This window comes from Mastigoproctus giganteus, chromosome 5 (assembly GCF_048544385.1).
Source record: "Mastigoproctus giganteus isolate SK-2022 chromosome 5, ASM4854438v1, whole genome shotgun sequence".
Taxonomy (NCBI): Eukaryota; Metazoa; Arthropoda; class Arachnida; order Uropygi; family Thelyphonidae; genus Mastigoproctus; species Mastigoproctus giganteus.
The window spans coordinates 83,897,996-83,922,647 of record NC_143579.1 but is presented as its reverse complement, the minus strand read 5'-3'; the positions used below and the strand labels follow the sequence as shown (position 1 = coordinate 83,922,647).

The 24,652-nt window shown below is 37.1% G+C and overlaps 1 protein-coding gene across 2 annotated transcripts in view; it reads right to left on the bottom strand.

Annotated features, from left to right (window-relative positions):
* Positions 1-24,652, bottom strand: part of LOC150085529 (gamma-aminobutyric acid receptor subunit beta-like) — a 397,105-nt gene that overhangs the window by 106,159 nt on the left and 266,294 nt on the right. For both annotated transcript variants that reach the window (XM_090374099.1, XM_090374100.1), the window contains exon 6: positions 2,127-2,264. In XM_090374099.1, coding sequence (XP_090230225.1) covers positions 2,127-2,264 — 138 coding nt within the window. The remainder of the gene's footprint in view (positions 1-2,126; positions 2,265-24,652) is intronic.

Here is a 24,652-nt window from a genome sequence, read left to right as displayed (position 1 = left end):
TGCTATTCTTGACTTCACCATTGCTATGTGATGGGTACATCAGCTGCATATGTTGTGGTTACAAAGTTATCGACTTATTCTGATTGTGATTTTATGTAGCGAATGCAAAGGCGACTTTCTGTGGTGAGGTGACGCAGTTAAATATTTCCCCTTGAGAAAGACTTATACTCTAATCAAGACCAGCAGACTCATGATCAATTTTACTGCAAGATAGCTGTTTCATTGATATATGAACTAATGAACTGGCATATCCTCCAAATTGGGGATTCTGTATTGATGCAGTGCATGAGTTATCAGTAAGGTGGTAGACGATTCCTGGCTATCTCCATATGCCAGGAATGATATGATAATCAACTAGTGGTAGTATTTGTTATGCTAGAAATTACTTGTACAGTATTGCAATAGATGGTGGGGGTTGCCAAGAAAGTTGGCTGGGACCGCCTTTAATAAATAATTAAAAAAACCCACCGTTTATGGATACTGAAAAATATGGTTCTTTAACGTTACTTACTGTTGGAATTCGTCTTAGTAGGAAATTTTCAACGAGTTGACGTGTGTGTGTGTGTGTGTGTTTAGGATGCTTGCCATTGGAATCTTCACAACCATTCCCTACATTGCAACAGCGGTAATTCGGGGGGAACTTGAGCTTCACCAGGACGACGCCCAAAGTCACAAAAATCAGATCTGTGGGCATCTAGTTTTAGGATTAGTGTGGATTTGGCCTGGTACGAAACAGTCCTGAGCTAAATCCCATGGATCTTCAAGGTAAGTGAAATGCCAGATAATGCACGACTAACACTCACTCATACTGTACCTTTTTCAGATGCATAGCTGAGGACTGTTTTGATGTGAAACAAAATTAGTTTTTGAATAGTGTGAGTTGGCCGGAAGTGTTCTGGGAAGAGTCACGACTGTTAAGATAAGCCGATACCTCATTCTAAATCTGAAGAAACATTCCTACACACTTTTGAGAATAGAGTGCGTATGAATTGTTATTCACACATTATTTGAAACGTAAATTTTTTATGCTCTTTGCTCACGGTCGTGATGATTCTTGAAATAAAATGAGCAAAAAAAGTAGTAAATCCAAATTCGATTACTCCATATTACCATACTGCTTTGCAGGAATACGTTTACTTTTTTTTAAATGAGGGATCAGTTTCCTTCGGTTTTACACGCGCACAAATTCTCCATCTAATTTATATAATTCTCATAATGAAACGTTTTCTATCAGTTCGGTAGAGTGGCAACTCCCGCTTTTGTTTCAGCGAAAATTTTACGATCCTGTAATAAAAACGCAATTTACAATAACCTTTTTCTCCTCCCTTTATAACAAATTCTAAGCATCCTCTTTGAACCTCTGTGTAGTCTTTCTTAGAACTAAGAGAAATTGGCTGTAATCTTTCAAGCTTATTGTTTCGACATGGAAACAAAGATGATCATAACAGGCTTTAGATAACTCCATTTATGGTCATATGTAGCTTCTCTATTATATGGAGCGAGAAATATTACCGCGATATGGGACCAACTACACTCAAAGTCACGATATAACGTACCACTTCTTTCTCTATGCAGTCTTTTTACTTTATAATAATCTGTGGCTTATACTCTATTCAGCGTGAACTGTAAAGGAGATGGAAATTCAGCAGCATTCCAGGAAGTATCTATCGATAGTGCCAACACAATTCCATGTAGCAGTGATTGCAAGTGAAGTGTACTTTATACCCTCCCCCTCTTTCTAGCGAAACTTATTCACTGAAAGGTACACCGTCGATAATTTGACACAACTTCAACGGAGGCTAGAGTAATACCTAAACGATATGGAATAACCCGAAGCCACAAAGCAATTTAATCAACTCTAACGAGCAGATAATAACGAGCATTTGTTTCAAAAATCAGATCTGTGGGCATCTAGTTTTAGGATTAGTGTGGATTTGGCCTGGTACGAAACAGTCCTGAGCTAAATCCCATGGATCTTCAAGGTAAGTGAAATACCAGATAACTGGGTGCATGCGCACACCTCTGTTGCGATTATATGTAGTGCTTCAAGCCAAGATCGTTGACGGTAGTTTGAATTTAAGTAAACAAGTTTTAATTTAAGCCTAAAAAGACCGAAAGAAATTTACCTGTGGAAAGGGGCACCTCCTTTGACCGCTGTCGGTGTCCAAGTACTTTGAACTGGGGTAGCTCGACGTCATGGGACATTCCCACCGACGTCTCTCCTTCTGCCCATTTGTAACGGATATCTTTCATTGGATATCCAACTGAAAAAGAAAAGATTTACAAAATTGTTAGAAGCAGTAAGCAAATATGTTCACCATTTCATCTCTTACAGAAACAAAAATTAACAGTAAATAAAATTAATTTTCATTAAAGTGGAATTATGTTGGGCCATTGATCGATCGAAACATAACCCACCATTACGATTATAAATATAAATTAGTTGCCCACCGATTTGCCATTTACATTTAACAATTGGGCATACTGGAAGGGAAAAAAATCGAAATTGCGTTCTCCTGCATTTAATATCGAAGACCTACCACTGTAGGGAACGCTTAAAACAGGAGGAGAAAAATAATAATCGATAGAAAAATAATAAGTTACCACTCAGAGAGACAAAGGTATAAGTAATCGTATCCACTTGGCCATTGTCCGCATACAACAAACGAAGCTTGTTTAACCATCCTTCTGCGATGTGTTCCCTGATTACGAAGGACTATTGTTCAACAACCGTAAAAGAAGGAACACGATCTAATTACTATTAACACGGTCAGCAAGCAGATTCCGAGCAACTATCCCAGAAAGACAGATTACCTGAGGTAAGCGCTGCCAATAAATTCCAATATGTACGATAATTATTTGGACCCGTGATGGGTGTTTACACGGTCGATTATTCGTATAATTGAGACTCGAATAAATACGTTACGTGCAGCCAAAACACACTGGAACATGCCGGAGAATTTCGGAAAGTTTTTTTTTTCTTCAAAAGTGGGTAAATGAGGTGTGTCTGTAGCTGACAGCAATTATGAGTGAGTACTTTGAAATATGACTTCTGTCGCTTGTATCACATTTTATAGCGGCATCTGCTAACGAATTTCATTAAGTATTAAAGGAAATTCTATTTGATCTGCTCTAGACAGCCATCTAATCTCGAAAGATAGGTGATATAATGACTTTTAGGCTTTTAGTGGAAAGATAAATGATCACTTCTTGGCTGCGGCAAGCAACCTGAAGTTTTAGATTGCAATTACGCTTGGAAGCACCGTGGGTCTGTGTGTTACCTGGTCTAAAGTGCAAGAAACATTATTTAATTTTTTTTTTCCTTCTTTTATCCGAGGACGTCGTATCAAATAATATCCTACGAGAACCTGCAGCAAGGTATTAAATTGATTACGAACTTGTCTACTGCGTCTGCACCCTTGTCATTCATCATATAAGCCAAATATACCAAGACTTAAAAAAACTAACGCAATTTTCCATCTTAATCCAACAATGGGAACTCACAGAGAATATATAATACTTTTTAAAAAAATATATATCTTAACGATACTGCAATTTATAAACCAATCTGCAAAACTTTAGTGGGTGTAAAGAACTGTAAATGTTCACACTATTTAAGCTTCAATATAGAGAAAAATCAACCACTAATACATGAAAATTATTAGAACACATAATAATTACGATGATCATTCCCCAAAGCTCTAAGAGACAATCCTTGATTGTCTGCTAACAGATGACTTAAGAGAGGCAGATCACCTATAATGTATCTTATGTAAGTGGCTTGATCGTCTGTAGTGTCACTAATCAAGATGATGTTGCAATATGGCGAATTGGAACAGTTGGAGGAATTCTTAGTAGGGTTTGGAGTAAATGACACAACGAGGAAATTAATAACGGTGATGCTGGAAACAGAATTAATACACCCAACTTCAGCTCTGACCATATCAGTTCCAAGGGATGACCTTTTACTGTTAATGGTTAGCGAATGATCAGGAATGCCCTACTCCGGTCTGATGATGAGTATCAAACCCACACTTTTTTCAAATGGATAACCGTTATAAGTGGTTACTAGTTTGTGGCTCCTTGCATAATCCGGCAGAAAGCTCAACTAAAGGATGGACAAGATCTGAGTACTGCAACCAAAGAAGTGTTTTCGTGTTGAATTTCGGAGTTTGGTGAAGGAATCGGCCACAAACTGATACAAATGACAACAAAGATATTAACTTGGATGTATTGTTTTGAACAGTGGCAATGCATTAACATTTGAATCTGCTTAAAGAGTTGTTCCATACGAACTTTGTAGAGGTTCTATATTAGCTTGTTAAAATGGATTTCTTCGTAAAGTACAAGGGTTCACGAAGAAATCCACGAAGAACAAGTACTGAAACAATGTAAAACTTTACTCTTAAATAGCAACAGCGCAATATGTGCCAGAGTGGGGAAATTGAAATGGGAAGAGAACATATGAAATCGTATAAGAATTAATAATACGAATTCCTAACGGTACTAAACTGCAAATAAAAGGAATCACAGCAAAAATGACTACAGCTCAATAATAAATTGCGTTTTCCAACGTTTCTCTCTCCTACGTTCCTCTCCTCCTATGTTCATCCTCTTCCTGCCGCAATAATTCAAAGGGATATAATTATGTGGTAAAAACTCTATATGTCATATCATCTACACCTCCTACTGGTGTTCCTTTCCTTTCTGTAACTATAATTTATGATTCGTTTTTGTTGGACAGGTAATTTTCTCTTAACATTCCAATTTTCAAAGAATTCTCTACTGTCCGTTAACCGTCAACATCCTATGACGTCTGATCATAACTGTTCAAATTTTCGACTGTTATTTATTTAGCTGCTCTTCTACCCTTTTATCTTAAACGGATTCTTTGAGCGCATGAGATGATAAGACAGTTTAGAAATTCAAGCATGATGTTCGCTATATTAGTTACCATAAGGTTTAAATAATAAAATGTTTAAATAAATACGTTTACAGAAGAGTGAGGATACACTTCACTGTGTAGAAGCAAAATATTTATTGGTTAATATCCTTCAATTTGAACTATGCAAGAACTCATTTATATACAAAATAAAAATTGGAACACTTTTGTAATTTAAACTTTCGTGATTTTCAACTTTTTATGCATATCTATAATTAATTTATTTAATTCGATATTATGTGTGCTTACGTTTCACGTGAAATTCTTTATAATTAAAAGCACGATGAAATTTTTCTAAGGATAATAATTTATAAGATATAAAAACGAGGTTAATTTTAAAGTTTAAATCTAATTTCATCAAACAAAGATGGTAATTTGAGAAAAAAAAGGCGATTTCAGCTATTTTCGAAGTACAAGCTTTAAATTAAACATTTAAAGCTTGTATTTCAATTTAAATTAGTATTTTTAAGTCGAAACCAATTTAATGTATTCAAAACAAGTCTTTTGCCTTAAGAGTAAATATTTTCATCACTTTCATGTATTCAAAACAAGGCCTTAAGAGTGATTTTTTTTCGTGTTATTAATACACACCATAATCGTACATGAAATTGAAATGAATTAACTGTGAGAATAATTAAACATTTCGGAGGTGTTACAATAATCATTCAAGCAATGTGGAGACCCGAACAATAGCAACGATTAATAAGGAAACATTTCTTTTTTGCACTTCCCACTGCAAATTTAATATCGCAATTTTTATAAATCACCACTTTTGTACTTCTTCTATCCGGTAAAGTTTACTTTGAACTTTCACCACCAATTATAATAATAACCGGGTAATTTAATAAGATGTCATTATCTTTGTTACATAAACTTTATCATTCAGTAATTCTGTGGATGGGCAAACTCTCTCTCTCTCTTTCTCTCTATAGACCAGTAGCAAGACTTTGATTTTAAGCAGTGGGAAGAGGCATTAGCATTAATCTTTCTGCTAGTGACCGGATGAATTTACAAAGCTTGATTAATTGTTCCCTGAAGATACTCGCTATTAATTCACACTTGCGACGAATCTCATTTACTTCCACCTTAATTTTCTCTTCATCTGAGCGTTTTTATTCCTTAAACAGAAGGAGCCAGATACGCACGAGACATTAATGAAAGAGGAGATTATAAGTATGTCACTGCTCTTAGATTCTGGTAGTTTCGAGTATGTTTAGGTACAACGCAGTTAACTGTTTAATTTGCCAAAGATAATTGCATTTCACTCTTGATAACATTTCTTCTCCATCTCTTCAGAATTAGGGACTGCCTAATTACGATTAGGAAAGGAAAAAATATTATGTTCCTTCGAAACTTGTTAACAACAGCATTTATTTTGCCTCGTCCAAGGTAATAGACCGAAAAGTATCTTCATAAGTGAATCACTTTACCACTTGTTAAAAACAATGCAAAAGTATACTTTCGTATAAACTTTATGTACATCATAAACAACGGATGGCTAACCACAACTGCATGTACAGTTAAAAGCTGAATAATGAGAAGTTAAGAAAACATTAATTTGAACCTTGTCCAGCGACGCGTACCAAACTTGCGAAACTATTATGGAGTACGAAGATTGCTGTAAGTAAGACTTCGATTTTTTCTCAAGATAATAAAAAAATATAACACCAAAAATATACGAAAAAAGTAGTTAAACTGAATGGACTTCAACTGGATTTTATCAGCAAAAAGTTCCAATCCTGAAGACCCTCTTCGCCATGGCATGTCAATCAAATCAAACAGATGGAAGTCATTCACCCGCTTCTCCTATAGAAAAACAGGTCGCCTATGATGCCTAGCGTTGAATTATGGTAATTTTAGCGAAATATAGTATGTACTAATCTGCGACAGTTTTCGAAACAAACGTTATACATCCATCCATCACTTACTCCATGATGGACAACATCGAGTGGCAGAATTGATGCCAGCAGCCAGAGAGTAACAATCGAGTTTACATTTATTTATCATGGCTAACATTAAAACCGACTGGTGGAGGACAAACCCCTACCAGAAACTTTGACAAGCTATTTATTACGAAAATGACGCACTGATAAGAATCAATATCCCCCCCCACTTCGTTCAGCGCATGTAAGATAAAACGAAGAGTAGAAATAAAGCATACATTCTTGGACCTTGATAAATTACTTCGCATCGTACGATAGACAGTGAAATGCGATCGATACGCCTTATAGATTGATCAGATTAACATTTCCCCTCTACCAACTAGCTGCTATTTTGGTGAACCATCATTTATATCCTTTCGAAATGTAACTTTAACGGACTTTCCATTATAACCGGGGTGTCAGTTGAGTGATAACGTGTGTACACTTAGAGACTTCATAAACGCAAAGAAGCTTCTTACATATATGCACACGAGTACACATTTCTGCACAGCTGTCGCCTTCGCACCCCTTTCGCCTGTCTTTCTTAACTAGGAAGACCAAAATATCTTCGGAAAGATTAACCCCAGTCAGCTGTAGCCGACTGCTAAACTAGTTTCATGTTCCACATAAAATGTTAACGTATCAAAGTGATATTTAACGTACCTACATTCAGAATGTAAACAAGCTGCAGTTTAACCTATTTCATAAGACATATTAAGGCACACAGCTATTAGTTGTATTAATAATTAGTGCAACCAATTATTGTATAACGCGATACATCAAAATGATCCACTGTAATTATATGAAAACCAAAATATTAAAGAACATAAATATTCACATCTCTTAGCACTGGAAATTTAAATATGAGAATAAGAAATATAAAGAATGTGTCGAATTGTTCTTGTGATAAATAAACAGCATTTTTCAAATCACAAGTGAAACAGAAACATGTGAAGGTACCCTTATAAAGGGGCTTATAAAGAATGCGTGACAACAAAGAAATGTGGTTATATTTTCTTGTTTCATGCAGTAAACTTCCCACAATCATAGCCTCTTCAATCATGGAATTTCTCGACGAATCAGGATCTCAGGAAGTGCGTAGCTGAAGGATTTATATCGAAAGCTTATGTGCGAGAATGCATCGGTGTATAACAAATGCAAAGAATTCCATGGGAGATTGCCTGAAGATGTAGATTTAGCTATTTGAATGAAAGCCGACCAGAACCAAGTTTTCTACCCAAGGTTTTCAAAAGAAATAAAATAGACTTGTTTATTTATCTTTGTTCTACGTTATTTGATTGTTCTGGAATCAGTCAAAGAGAAAGACAGCGTATTTAAACTGATCTCTAACCAGCGCTTGATCGTTTTCAACACAACTCAAGGAGAATGTCAAGAATCCTCTTTCTGTTGATTCCTTTTAGTAATTGCAAACTCCTAATTATTAGAATCAAACTTAAAATACAGATGACTCATAACTGTTTGAAAATCAGTTTAAAACTAAATAGCTAGTTCAAATAGAAACGGTCAGCACGTAATCCTTAAGAATGGTTCGTATTCAAGAATCTTCTGTTTTGTCCAATTAATTGCTAATTGAAAAGAACCCAATCCTCTTCGAGGATTCTTTGTCTTGGGTTCGCTTCGATTTTTCTCTTCGAGTCCATAAATGTTTCTGAACTAGCTTTCTTGTATCTCATACAATAATACAAAGTTAAAAATTACCTATTGTCGATGTTCAAAACAAACCTAAGATCTCTGCATTAAGTCTGTCGAAATTTGCGTGTGTTCTGAAGGCTATTTCCTCCTGTCCAAAATAGTTTGTGCGATAGCAAAACTAAAAAGATGTCAAGCAGTCCACGAACTGATCCGCCTAGAAATAATCTGCCGACGAGCTTTTCCTCTAACTCCACTTTCTATTTATTTATTAATTTATTCACTCTTTCTGCGTGTTGCTTCTTGTCTTTTCATACATTCTTCTCAACTCCTTGTGCTCATAATCCTATCTCTACCTATACGTTTTTTTATTTCCCTTTTTCAGAAGAAAGTTTTACGATAACGTTCTGAATACATAATAGTATTATTTTATTATCATGGCATGGAAATTGGATGCGGCGACGTACAAAACTCTTCAAGATATTGCAAAGTATTTCTTTTATTATAAATGAAAAGTAAATGTTTTCTTCTAGTCAGTAATTGGCTTTATTTCTTTATGAAAAATTGTTAACCTAACGAAATGGTCCAAGAAAAAACAATAGGAATTTTGAGGAGCGAAATACCCTACTAAATTATACATATATTTTTATCTTCTTTCTTTCTGTCCGTAATTTATTCTCAGATGTCTCTGGGGATCTGTATATGATAACTAGAACTGAAGTGGAACAGCAAAATATGATTCTGACGCCAGCTGCAAATATATTACGAACTTATTGCTACTATACCTCGTTATGAATGCTAGACGAATATTATGACTAGTAAACACTGCCAGTTTTTATCAAAAAAAAAACAAAAGAACTGTGGAGACAAAGGGTTCATTGGAATTTGTTGAGCAATGAGCCAACTACGACCAAGAAAAAAACCTTTAAACCCCACCTGTGAGACCGACTTGGCCATCACATAAAAAGGTCTTATTAGAGGTTCTTGTCGTTCCTACAGGAATCGAATTCAGGCCTTCCAATATGCGCAGAAAGTTCTGTATTTGACATTGAAGATACAGTAAAACAAAGACCATGAAATAAAATTCCTCATGTTCTATAATTAAATGGATTCGTGCTTAGACATTGCTAGTGATAAAAAGGCTTGTTAACATGCAATGCCTGAAACTTCCATAAACATGGATCTGCTTTGTGGATCTACGTATGCCTAACTTCGCTAACCATTAACGTATTTATTCTCATCAATATCCATGAAAATGGTAATAGTTTGAGTAGAAACCATTTCCAACGAAAATGGATTGATCAGAAACCATTACCAATGAAAATGGTTTCTGCTCAAACCATTTTCATTGGTAATTGGGCCACACAACAAATACTTCAGGGATTCTAATTTCACCACTGGTCTAAAAGAGAAAACGAAACGCTAAATATTAAGAGGGAAAAATGGAGAGAACTGCAGAAGCTAGAATCAAAAAGCAAGAAGACGCCAAATCAAATGTTAAATGTATTTATGAGGGACTGACTCCCTTCTCCAATGAAGCGCTAACAAGAATCCGAGGACTTCTTGATCTCGTGTCTTTAATAGAAAGTACGAAAACACCGAGAGCGAATCCTAAGAATAAGATCCTCCAGCTAAAGATGATAAAATGCAGAGTTGTGTCACAGAAGGTTGCAATTCTGTTTTAATAAAGTTGTCAGCGAATATGTAACACGCATTGTAGCCTTAGAAATATCGCTCGCGTTAAAAATAAACATACCAACATTTGTAGTCTGTAAAAGGAAGCTTCGGGCAGTCACAGTACCTAGCATTCTTATAATTCGAAGAATTCAAGACACGGTAATTGTTTCCTAGCTTGGAACAACGAGAGACCGGAAAGAGAGAGAAAGTAACACAACAAGAACGTCACTACAGTTAATTATTTTAAGTGGAACACGCACTTTGTTTCTTACATCATCTCAACACCTACGTTCGTTTCTCTTTACACAGTTATTCATCTACTTTTCACGCTCTTACATTTCCCCCCTCTTGTACTCTCACGAGCCACTTTCGCAACCCGCATTTAGGAATAAAAAATGCCACGTACTAATTTAAACGCCGCAACATTCAAATCTCCCAAGCATCGCGTTTGGAGTGGCTCGAGGAGGAATATTTTAAAGAAATTTTCCTTATTTTTGACAAAAATGTAAGAAATTAAATTATCGGCATTAAGGTGCGCAGAACGTTCTTTTATTTAATTTTCAAATCTGAAAAAAAGTCTTTCATACACGGAATGATCAATGAATTATGACCACCTACCAAATACCGTGTTGGGCCACCGTTCGAACGGATAAAAGCCGCTATTCGCCTAGACATTGACTCCACTAGATATTTGAAGACATTCATGAGGATCTGCAGCCATGCTGCCTGCAAGACTTTCCACAGTGAAGGAATAGATGAGGGTGGGATGTTTTGCAACTGGAAGTTGCAAAACATCCCACCGGTGTTCATTCGGACTGAGGTCAGGCGAATTCAGAGGACAGTCAAGACGGGTGATATCTTCACTGTGTTCCTCGAACCACTCGTGCACGCTCAATGAACCGTGCATTGTCTTCTTGGAAGATCCCGTTTTTCTCCAGGAAAAATCAACGTGGGAGGGTGAATATGGTTTCTACCTAACCAGTGAAAAGTTGGTCCATACGCACCAGGAGTCCTAGTTCTTGCCAGCAAAATGCTCCATATTAAACAACCACCGCCACCTTCCTGGATAGTGGGCACTGTGCACGATGGATCCATGGACTCATGTTGCTTTTTGTCAAACATTAATGCGTCTGTTGGCATGTTGCGCCAGATATTTAGTTTCATCCAACTAGGACACTTATTTCCAGCCCTCTAGTGTCCAACAAGCGTGTTGTTGACACCGAATAACACAGGGTAGGCTGAAAGAAGGTACTCTGCAAATGGGACTGATAATCTGCTTCCTGTTAAAGGCAATACTGCTTAAATACTGGTTTCTCTGGAAACTAGGTGGCAGGGCCTGCCAGAGTACTGAATAAAAATTTGAAAAGTGTAATAACAATGGGTCCCAATAGAGTCCCAACGGCTAAATGGTCAGAGATACAAAATACCACGACACTACACTACAAAACAAAATCCATATACTTTTTGAAATCTCTGGCCTCCACAAAGTACTGTGTGTCACAAAGAATGCATACAACGCGGAGGTGAGGGAAGCCCCTGGTGCTTCTAGACCCTAAATACTTCAACACCACGGATACTTTCAATTTTAAGGAGGCAGAGATATCAGCTACAACCGCATGCAAGGAGCGAAGACTAATACGCCTTCATAGCTATTTTATACTCTACGTCTTCCATTGTTCGAAATGAGTAAACGTTTGTTTGGAGGGGTGTCATGAACGGCGACAGTGGTTTTCTTCTGAAATACAATTTGGGCAACATGTCGATCATGTGACCTGAAGATATTCCACATGTTTTCGAATAATCAACATATTTTATTCTAGAGCATTTTCTTTCAAATATTTATATTTTCTCCCACTGTTTTAATTATTTTGAGTGGATGCATCCTTTATGCTTTGCTACAGAGCACGACCACACACCGCAGTACTGTTTTGAGAAAGAAAGAAAGAAAGAAAGAAAAATAAAATAAAAAACAGGGCGGCCTCTTAATTCCATAGCTCAAACCCGGTTTTCGTTTTCTTGGAGAAGGCTGCGGTGCTTTAAAACATTACTTTTCCACCCACCATCTCCAAAAACATTGCCTTTTAATAATGTATCATAGCGTGCTTCCAAAACAAAAGAAAAAATATCGCTTCTTCTCTAGAATTTCTGCGATACAGCAAGCTAAGGTTCCGAATTGAGACAGAACTGCTGCTGTGAAAGTACGAGTGATGGAAAAACCTCGAATTTCTTTAGATATAAGATGTTTTTATTGAGATTTTAGATAAAAAGACCTTGTTAAGTAATCCATCCTTTCTATTAATTTGTGAACTAATTCAAACTCCTGCTTATACTCGGACGTAACCACTGGTCAGATGCGTGCACAATTAATAATTTTGACAAGATAACCATTATCGTATTTAGCAGTCACGCGAGCTCGAACCGTGGTAAACCCAAGTGCGTGTGCTACTATAATCCCGCGCTGACCACTGGGCTATGTTAGGCCAATTTACGGTTAATGTTATTTACGCTACATAAAATCAACAGAGGCAGCTAAGGCCATGAGGCGATGGAATATAATATCTGCAAAATATTATTTTATGATTATTTTATTTTTATTTTTTTTGTAAATATTTGTGTATTTAAAAAGTAAACCGTCTTTCTTATAATGTGTGTGTTTTGTGTGGTATGGGGGTTTAATGGTGCACAAGCTGCTGTGGCTATAGTGCGTCTATTCATAGGAATGTTATAAATAATAATTAATATGAAGCCAGCTCAATTCCTTTTCAGTTCAGACACTATTTATATTCGTTCATAAATTCCAATTTCTTTCAAAAAACAATAAAGTTCACTAATATTTGCCTTCTCTCCAATGATATGATTTAATGAATCCTGAAGTTCGATGTTGTTGATAATGTGCAAAGTCAATCAAAATATGTTTGACTGTTAGATGTTCCGAGCAGTGTGAACACTGAGGGTCATCGCCTGTGAGTAGATGGACGTGAGTTAGATGAGTATGTCCTATTCTAATCCGTGCGAGTACCACTTCTTCTCGCCGAACTGTCTGAATGCTCGAGTGCCAAAATTTTGGATCTTGTTTCAATTGGAAGAGTTTATTATTTGTTTGTTTATGCCATAGCTCTGTCCACTGTGCATCATCAGTGTAAAGATATGGCTGCAAAGTATTTGGGAGTTCTTTTGTAATGGAATCCATTCTAAGGGCAAATAGGGTTGCACTCAGTCCTGACCTTTGGGGAACTCCTTCTTCCTGTGCGAAGATAGTAGAAAGGAAGTTTTGATATCGAACCTGGAAAGTGCGGCCTTGGAGGAAGTTCTTAATAAACATGGGCAGGTTGCCACGTAGACCAAGAGTATGAAGGTCACTGAGAATGCCATACCGCCAGGTGGTATCAAATGCCTTCTCTATATCTATAGAGACCATAACACGGTGTTCGTTTTTTACAAAGGCATTGCGAATTTTGGATTCAGCTTTGATTATCAGATCTAAGAATAACCTGTTTTGGCGAAAGCCATGTTGACAATTACTCAGTAGATGTTGAGTTTCAATGATCCAAATGAGTCGACTGTAGATCATGTTTTCGAGAATTTTACCAAGGCAATTTGACAAAGAGATTGGCCTGTAACTATAAGGATTGGAGGGATCTTTTCCAGGCTTCGAAAAGGCTAAATCTGTAGCATGGTGCCAGGAGGTTGGAAAAACATTTTCCAGGAAGATCCGAATAAAAACGAGTAGCAACAGTTGTAAGTTTTTTTTCATCGAGATGCTGCAGCATGGCATAATATATGTCATCTGGCCCAGGGGTACTGTTTCGTGTTGTTTTAATGGCCTGTAAAAGTTCACAATATTGAAGAGGCTGATTGTATGGAAGTGATTGTGAGGTTCGAAAGTTCATGGATCTCTGTTCAGTGGTGGTCTTAATATTCTGGAATTCTGGAGTGTAATTTGAAGCAGCTGAGACTTGGACAAAGGTTTTGGCCAAGGAATTTGCAATATCTAGAGGAGAAGAGAATTCTTGCCCATTCTAAGAAATAATTGGGGAAGGGATGGTTGGAAACTTCCCAGAAAGCTGCCTAATTTTTTTCCATATTAATCGAGAGTCGGTTTTTCTATTGATAGTAGATGCGAATTGAGTCCATGAATCTTTCTTGGCTTTCCTTTGAATGAAACGCGCTTTCGCCCTTAGCTTCTGATAGTTAATTAGATTGGGTGTGGTTGGAGATAGACAGAATAAATTAAATGCCTTGTTTTTTTCCTTCTTCGCTTTTGTGCACTCTTCATTCCACCAGTAGTTGAAGTGCCGTCTGGTTGGGGGATTAGATAATGGAATTGAGTATTTAGCGGCAACTAAAAGACAGGATGTGATATAATCAGTAACTTTATCTATGGGCTGTAGTTGAACAGTGTTTTTGTCCAGAGTGATTACAGACTGAAATTTGGCCCAATTGGCTTTAGAGAATTTCCAGTTCCTGCAGGGCTGGTCTAATGGTGGTTTTGTAGTGAGCAGGTTACAAACAATTGAGAAATGGTCACTACCCAGGGGTTCTTTTAGTACGTACCGCTCTATAGTCGGGACCAGTACTGGAGAACTAATTGAGAGATCAATTGCTGAGGTGTGTCCATTTGGGAGTTGTACGTGGATGTGTGCACCGCTATTGAGTATGGTGAGGTATTGGGCCTCTAGAAGTCTTTCTACCCCGTTTATCTAATTTTGGAGCGCCCCATAAGGGGTAATGTCTATTAAAATCTCCTAATATACAGAAAGGTGGAGGAATCTATATGATGAGGCCTTCCAGGTCTTTTAAAGAGTAAGCATGGTTTGGCGGTAAGTATATTGAGACAAGCGTTATGGCAATATGGAGAGTTATACGAACAGCAACAGCTTCTAATTGAGTCTGAAGAGGGATAAGTTTAGTTGGGATTTTTGAATTTATGCGGACTGCCACATCGCCATGGGCAGCATTAGCTGTATTACGAACTCTTCGATAAAGGCAGTAGTTCTTTATCGAAGGAGACATTTGCATTATTAGGTAAGTTTCCTGGAGAAAACTGGTTAATTAGATATTTTATATCATCTGCGCTGCAACGAAAGCCTCTGCAATTCCATTGTAAAACGGTGTGCATCATTTAGGTTTTGTTGAGGATGATTCATCTGACTGTTTTTTGAATGAGGAGCATTTTTTTCCGATCCTTTTTTGGGAAGGTGGGGCGTCCAATATCCATTGTGTCATTTGCATGGAGTTCAAGTATGGGTTCCTCAATTTCTGAATGAACATCGACTTCAATGCTCTTGGTGGGAAATTCAGTTTTCTTGCTTTCTTTAGTGGTTTTCAATTGTTCACTGTCAAGCAAAACTTTTGCATTATCGGTCGGGATGCTAATTGGAGTGTTGGTCGCTTCACTGGTTTTAGCTTGAGGTGTGTTTTTTCCAGAGTTTGCTAATGTAGTTTTAACCCAGTTAGCTATAGATGTGTTGGGTGGTATCAAATACGTCAGTTTGAGCTGTGTTGAGTGAGAGCTTCTAGTGTGAGATGCATAAGAACGGCTGGGCATTGTTAACATAACTTGTCTGGGTGCCTCATGGTATGTCACTTTATGTTCTGTTTTATATTTTTTTTCCTGTTTTCTACATTTCACATGATTTTGAAAAGGCTGGATGACTTTCTTTACAGTTCGGGAAAACGGGAGTAGAGGCTGTGCAATCTGCTTGAGTATGCTCCTTGGAACTACACATAGGACATATGGCATCACCACTACATGCCTGCTGGGAGTGTCCATATTTCTGGCATTTAAAACAACGAATGGGATTAGGGATATAAGGCCGAATTCTGCAATTTAAATAGCCAGCTTTTACTGATGATGGCAGTTCTGGGGTGTTGAAAGTTAAGACTATGGATCGAGTTGGAACAAGATTTCCATCTTTCTTAGTCATTATACGTTTGGCGCTGATTACCTTTTGATTGCTCAATTCTTTAACTAATTCTTCTTCAGACACTGTAATTAGGTTCCATTCTGTGATGACACCTTTGGACGAATTTAAGGTATTATGAGGGGTGACAGATACTGGCAGCCACCAAAAGTTGTTAGTTTTGAGCAGCCACTCAGAATGTTTTGACGATGCTGTTTCTATCAGGAGGTCTCCTGATTGTAGACGTTTAACCATTTTGGTGTTCCAGCAATGGATTCCAAATATCTCTGGATAACAAATGGTGATAACTTGCCTACAGGCTGATTGGAGAGAGAGTGGATCACCAGAAAGTTTGGCATCTCATTGCACTGCATTTCTCTTCGAATTCTTTTCGGTTGATTAGTGTCATTGACATCAGACATTTCCGATCTTGAGATTGAAGGTTCTAATGGCGGAAAAATTATTCAAATCCATGCTTGCTCCTTTTAGCTCCAGGAGAGGGTGATTCTTCTCCCAGGTTACCGACCCCGCTACGTGGAGGCAGGAGCGGTGCCAACCAGTGAACAAGCGATCAGAAGAATAAGAGCAGTACGTTGCTAGCGATAGCAGTAACGTTGCAAGCGGGGTTAGCAGTAACGTTGCTCAGCGAGGGAAGCAGTAACTTCGCGAGCGGTCAGCAGTAACGATGCGAGCGGTGGAGGGTTTAAGAAAGCACTAGTACTCGCCCTAGGAAAAACGCTAGATAATCGCACTAGAAAGATCGCTTGGTACTCGGGGCCTTATAATGTGTATTTCTCTATCGAGATTTATAGACCATGGATATGAATCAAAAACAAGGAACAGCTTTTGAATTTCTTGGAAGGAGGGAAGTGTTCGTTATTGGAATCCATAAGAAGCTGACCAAAGTGTAGACTGAAGAGAATTTCTGTCAGCAATAACGTAAAATGAATGAAGAAATGCAATTTTGGAGGAAGCAAGCAGCAGAGAGAGAGAAAGAGTCAATGGAGTTTGACTCCAACCGGCGTCGAAGAAGCTTAAATTTCCACACGATTTATGCATCAGGTTATAACAAAAATGCTCTTGATTTCTGGGCGCGCGTTCAGCCAACAGCGAATTCTAGATTTCTACATTCAAGATGCTTTGGAGATTGTCCATCTAAAATCGTAAAAAGGTATTTATTCGATCTTATTACAACAAGAAAATCTTTTCACCTTAAACGCTAATTTTACCACGATGGGCAGGGCAATTATGCTGCACAGTCTAGAGCACAAGATTTCACAATTCCATTTATTGCGTTAAACGAATTCATGGCCAATGACTTAATGACACAGATGACGTCAAAGTAATACTGAACAGTCGGACAAGACAGGACCTTCTTGAAGTTCAGGAAGCTGGACTGCAGCACAACGCTGATGAAAATGCGTTCAGTGCATGGACCATGTTAGCGATTAAAAAACTGAGGTGTGTGTGTGTATTAGGCTTACATTAGGCATATTAGGCACCAAGTATTAGGCTTACTCTTGGTACGGCCTTCGTATCAAAGGGGGAATGGTCCTTAAATAAGTAGCTGCGGATTATTAAGTACTGTAGCAGAATATTCCAAAGGAAAGTCAAAATATGCGAACCTAGGTTTTGAGGGAATAACAAATAAAGAGACTCGAGAAGAATGTCTGCTAAAGATCTTATTGAAAGAGCCTACAGGTTGAGCTACGCCAGTGCAATAAAAAACTGACGACTCTGGCCAGTTTAGAAAGTGACTCGGGATTTTACAAATAGGATGGTTTTAATATTATAACAGAAATAAGAAATAAGATTTAATGCCCCATTAGCAGCCTATGTTAACAAAAATACGGAAGCACAGACGAAGAAAGCAACGACAAGAGTTCAGAATCTCTTTTGCCAGTCAACTCCTTTTATCGGTAGCAACTTCAAGCGAGATGTGAAGAAGCAGTAGATGAGAATAGCCGATAATCAAGAATTGCCCAATGGGAAATAACTGCATTATTTCATATATTGATGTGGGCAGTCAGTGAAACGCATCCATCTGTATCCGGCTTGATGCATTATGGGAGTAGCGATTAGTCCCGCTGTGACCACCATTAATCTTATTCCCACTCTCTACTGAGCCTAAATTTGTATTGTACCGAAGAAAATGGCTTTTTATTGGCATATTAATCAAGATATTGACAGATAGAGGAAGGATAGGTTCTCAGTACGAACTTTATTGGTTAAGAATTACTTGGAAGGTGGTTGGTTTATAGAAATGCGCCGCTTCCTGTTTTTGATTTATTGATGTCTTCGCTTGAGCCTCGTATCTTTCTTTCGACACTCCCTTCCTTTCCCGAAAACTTTATTAAGCTTAAAGATGTTCTCTGCAATGGTTAGAGTTAACATTTCTGGACTGGTCAAAGAAGAAATTTCACAACGACAGAATTCATGTTTTCTTATTATTTAAGAGAACTGGTAGCTTGAAGAGTGGCACGTTAAATTAGTTCAGCTAAAAAAAAATTCTCCATTCACGTCAGTAATACAGGTGCGGAAATGAAACAAAATTCCTTGACAATAACATTATGATGGAAATGAGATTGAATTGGATTAAACATATGCGACAGATTAGAGTCCAGTATCTGAGGCATAATATTTTTTAAAAAATATTACTGCATCATTTAGCTGGAAATGCATTTATCCCAACAGCAGAATATTTTACAACCCCGTTTCATTCACTTCCATCCCAGCCAGAGGTACATTTTTGTTGATCATTAAGTATTTATTTTCTTGAATTAGCGAAACGGCAGCTCAGTCTCATTAGCTTTAAATATCTCGTGTTTATAAATACCATGCGTCATAAGGCTGCTTTATTTCCTTGAGTTGGATGAAAGGATATAGGATACTAAGATGGATGAACGGTAGTGGGTAGCCTTCACTAACGCCAGATCAATCTTCCAAGAAAATCTGGGTATCGTTCCTTGAAAATCTCAGATTGTCACAAGGACTATCCTCACCCTAGCAGGGCTCAAAAAGGCCCAAATAGATGCTCCATCTTAACGTCTAATTTCTGGTCCAAAGAAGTGGAGAAAGATCAACTTGACTTATGCCTCCCTCTTTGGCCGAACCTTATAAACCTGAATTCTCTGAGGAATAAGTTCTGCTAATATTCTGGAAATTTTCAACAACTTAAGTATCTATTCTGATAAATACTGCGAGGATAAACTTTTCGGAGAGCACGCCTTGCAAAACGTATCGGTTGTTGAATCTCTGAATGATAGAATCTCTAAAAATTGAAACTTCACCTAGTAAGCATTTTACAAATTAAAATTGAGCACTTATATATGCTGTTAAAAGTGCTGAATTGTGTAGAATAATATGCAAGATCATCCTATACGTTTCCTAGGACATCAAACCATCCAATAACGCCATTGAACGTTTCCATTTTTCGTACTTTATATAATTTTCTCTCTTACTCTGTATATTACGTGTCACATGCATTATTTGCAACCTGCCTGCACCTTTCTAGACCATCAGCTATCACAGGGGTGATCCCGACTTAGGGAAAATAAACTAAACACCACACAGATGAAATCGTACAATTTTTAAAGCATCTGGTGAATCTGCTCACGTAACAAACCACAAATAACCTCTCGATATAAAATGTATGACGCTTGAGATGCATATTACGGTTACATTTAAGATATTAGAATATCTAATATAAAACTTTTGGCTCCTCACGTTTGACAAAAGATATTCAGTAGTCAAACCTCTTAGCATTCACATGGTGCTGTTCTTTCTGCTTGTTCCTTCGGCATCCGAAATTGGTTCTGAACAGAATACCAATGCGTATCATCTGTGGTAAGTGAACTTTCTTTCCATCCCTCTCGCTTTCTGGTGTTTTTCCAACAGCAGCGGTTTTTGCAGTAATAAAAAAAAAACACCAGTTTTTTTTTTTTAATTCACTAATGATTGCGGTTCTGCATTTTATGGATGTAAAATAATTCTTATTTTATTTTTCCCTGCATTTTTTTAATATTATTTCTTCCTTATACATTTTGAACGCATAAATTGAAAGTTCATTCCCTTTTGTTCGTCCCCAATGAATTATTGGGGCGCAGGACACAAATATTTATAAAATTTATTTATTCCAATCAATACAGTTTCATGGAAAGTAAAATTAAACAAATAATTCGTCAAAAATATCAAGAGAGACTGCGCAGCACCAAACGTAAAGTTCGTATCTGGTTTACTTTGAGTTCTATAAATTGTTTTCCACCTTGGTGGTCTTGGCGCATAAGCTGGAAATGCGAAATGGAAGGAACAGCAGCGAGAAAGCCAAGAAATTATCGAATTTTTGAAATATCATATGAATCCTGAAACTCGTATGGAAATGGCTCACGTGTGTAGTATTACTCATATCTAGAGAAATAGCCACGCTAGTTTATCAAGGCTGCGCCTTGCCCATGTAAAATCCACGAAATATAATCCTTCTGTTGTTTCTGGAATTCTAAATAAATAAGCCTGGACGCAAGAGAGTAAATCGACATTATTTTTTAGCTCTAAAACAAAAAATCAAAAATCTGTAGCTTGCGTCTGCTTTATTCTTCTTTCCTTTCTTTTAAATCGAAACACCACTATCGTGTTTCAATTTTTGAAGTTTCCATCATTTTTTCAAAGAAGGAAATGTCACTGGGCAAACCAATTAATTTCCAACGTTTTGATCTATCCCCAATGAGGTACGTCATTGGAAAAAGCACGAGAGATATCAATTTATCTCCTACAGAAACGTGCACCGAAAATGTTCCAAAGTTCTCTCTCTAAGATGTTGGATGCGTTTCCGGTGAAACAGTATACAATAGACAGTGATAATAAAAAAATCCGCTAGAGGGCCATACTAATGCGAAACAGAAAATTTCAGAAGTCTGGGCTCTCAGATACACACTAACTCGAAGAGGGAACAAAATAAAATAATGTTTTCTTCTTTTTTTTTTCTTTTTGCGAGACTAGAGAACAACACACAACGCGATGAACGAGAGAAGCAGCACGCGCGGACGATCGAAAGCTCATAGAATCTTCCGGGCACCTGACGTGAAGGTACCTAACTACCTTCACGAGCAAATGCCAAGTGTCCACTTCACGCGCGAGAGAGGGTAACGAACAGACGCCGAAGATTCTAGTCACGTTTTGCTTCCACACAGTAACAAGCAGTGACAGCTGCCAAAATCAGTTGCATGGACTGAAGTACTTCAGGTACATGTGTTGGCACAACACTTAGATGAATCCGGTTTTGTAAAAATATGACAGCAACTGAAGATACAATGTCACCTTTACCTGAAGTCTTGAGTAACCTTTATTTGGAAGTGCGAAAATCGAAGAAAAAAAAGAAAAAAAAATTCCGAAGACTGGTTGTTATGATGAATAGTTTTTTCATTGCAAATTCATGTGAGATCAATTCCAATGGTCAAAATCAATGAGTCATCTGGATAGGAAAAAATATTATTTATTCATTAAAATATACCAATTGTGTACAGCGTATCATGATATTTTTTTATTCTAATTAAAGAGTTTTATTCAAAATAACAATATTTATGCAATATTATTTCAATTACATTGTTTTGGTTTACGCTTGTTTTTCTTTCTTTATTTATTTTTAATAAGAGAAATTCATGCGCCCAAAACATCGATTTGTACATTCTGCGCATCTTTTCATGTTTCATTTATGCGCATTATTCGCAAAATTTACTAATAGTAGAATTCCTTAACATGGATGGATTGTTTCATTTGATCGAAGCAATTCTGGAAACGGACCAACCTTAAACCGGTGGAATATAATTATATTCAGCCGCATTACATTACATATTATAATAATCTGAAGTCATTTACTGTTTAAAATTCCATGGCATTTTATCTGACGCAAAATTTTACTTCGGGCTAAAAGGTTCTCAAACGTGGAGAGGTCACATGACCGCTACCAACACCGTTAATCTGTGCTAATGGAGTGTCAGGAAACTGGTAGCAAAGCAAAAGGTAGGGAAATTAATAATAAAAAAAAGAAGGGGGGAGGGAACTTGCCCCGTACTTCCTGCGTCATGTGAATAATACTTTATTTCATCTCAGCGATTTGCATTTGGAATTTTTTTTGTAATTTTCTTTCGCTTTTTTCCCTAAATACATTAAATTTCGAGCAGGTTCTTCGAAGCATAAAGAGCCTGCTCGTGATAAATATATTGATTTTTCTTTGTGCCCTGTTTATGGTTTTCATCGTACATGAAAATGATTAAACATGTTAACGGTTGAAGAAGCATAAGCGAGATTTCTTTAATAGGATCATGTTATTATCGCTTTGAAAGTGTCCTTGTATGGAGGAAGGAAAGAAAGTAAAAGTTACATGAAAATGTCGCAAATTTGATCAATAACATGTAGCGACTTTTAAAAGTGAAAGATTATGGGTTACTAAAAACTGACAGCTACAGCTTGGCTAAATGATATAAATTAAGTAAGAGAAGAATTCGTATCTAGTCCGAGCACCTCAGTTAAGATTTCTTTTTTGTTTTTAATTAAGGCACGCCCTTCACCTAATTCATCTATTTCTGATCCTTTAAGATCAGAACAGTTCGAACTCAAACACGCACATTAAACACGAAGTTTTCCTTATGGCTACAAATATTCAAAATTCAATGAATATCTGTAACCACTGATCTAGTCAAATAACCAACAGGTACAATGAATATCCAGGAATAGTTTGGGGAAATGTGGCATCCACCCAAGGAAGATAATGAGGGCAGCTTATAACTAGCACATTGCAAGATACAAAACTTCTTTTTGAGGCCGGTCACCTTCAGAAAGAATTTCAACTATGTAGCAAGCTCTAACTGTCATAACTGGAAGAATGTCTGTGACAAGCATCAGGAACCAAATATGCTAATGATCTGAAGCACTTTGTGATTTGGGATGATCGAAAGGTTTCTCAATCTGTTAACCAGGTCACTGATGATATTTTCTCCCAAATTTTGGAAGAGATCGCACAACTAAATTAAGCAAAGGATTCCCAGATGACCTTTACAAAAAGTAGGTTTGAAATGAGATTCAAGTTGGTGAAAAACAAAAGGGTTAACCAGGTATCTTCCCACCCAGACTTGGGTCTCATGCGAGGAGAGATTCACCTTTAGTGACCACTTTCAAAACATTATGCTACTCTGTGGTCAATAAGGCTCGTCGGGTTTAATCATTCTGAGTTGTTAGTTAAATAGATATATCTATCCTGTCTAAGACTACGAAGTCTGATCATCAAGCTCCAAATTCACACCTCAGTACACTCCAGAAAACAATATTCAGGAAGGAATATTCAGTTACTGTGATAAATGGGCACTTGGAACCTCTCCAAAGACTTCGAGGACGATTGCAATTATAATATATATTTATACGATTTTCAGAGATGAGGTTAGAAAAGTTGTTAAAAGAAGAAATTGTTATATTTTCAAAACGCATAAAATCGAAGATTTTAAATTTAATAATACAGAATTGTAATAACTGTTTAGACCAAACTGTAAAAGTTTCTTGGGGCAACCGCTTTCCAATGAAAATCTTTTCACGGACCACTAATTAAATAATTCTAGAAGATGGGATCTAGAGATGGATGAAACCTAAAAACTCTACATCTCGGAGGCTTCAAATTACATCAAAATGTTTGTACATAGCCACCAATCTTGTTCAAGGAATCCTCTGAGAAACCAAGTAAACCATTGTCCCCACCACAGCGACCATCACCAATATTTCTTATCTCCATTATGTTAACCTCTTAAGTATTATCAACAAATTATGAATGTATTTGGATGAATCTCTTGATAAAAAAAGTCAAATATTGAGAAGAGAACTGACAATGTATAAACCACAGTCCTCTGGTAATGCCTCTCGAAGCGTGCAAATTCCAACACTCCGTTTGAATTTCTACGTGTCTTCCATTTCTCCAGTCTTTTCACAAATGATTCATCAAGTGGCTATCAGATCTTATCGTCTTCAACACGAAAGAATACGTTAATTTATAATCTAATACTGTATATAAATTAGTATTTAGAAAACAGCTCCGTTTTGTAAATTAATTTACAAATAGAAGCATGCCCTCGAAACATGTATGCTTTTTTTTGGGGGGGGGGGTCCTTTCGTAGGAAAATAAACCGATTCATTCATAAGAACTCCAAATACAAGTACAGTGTTGTTCTCTAAAGATTCCGTAGGTATTTTAACCTTCGATCCATGGCTCTGAGCTTCATTAATGAAGTACATGATTAAGACCACATAATTTGAATAGGATAATTAGAAAGAGATTCTCACTTGAGTTGCTTTAATAAGGTTCCACCATTTTCTCTTGTTATATAGTTTCGAAAGATGTATTGTTTCATATTATTAGTACTCCAGTGATTCTTTAGCGACCCTAATAAGTCTTAACATTAATCAAAGTTGCGCTTGTTTCTCTATAAACCGTTAAGACCACATGGGGCAAACATTTTGGGTCTTCGGGAGAATAAAACGAAGCGGAATTTTGTTTTTAATTTAAAGACTCTTGTAATGGA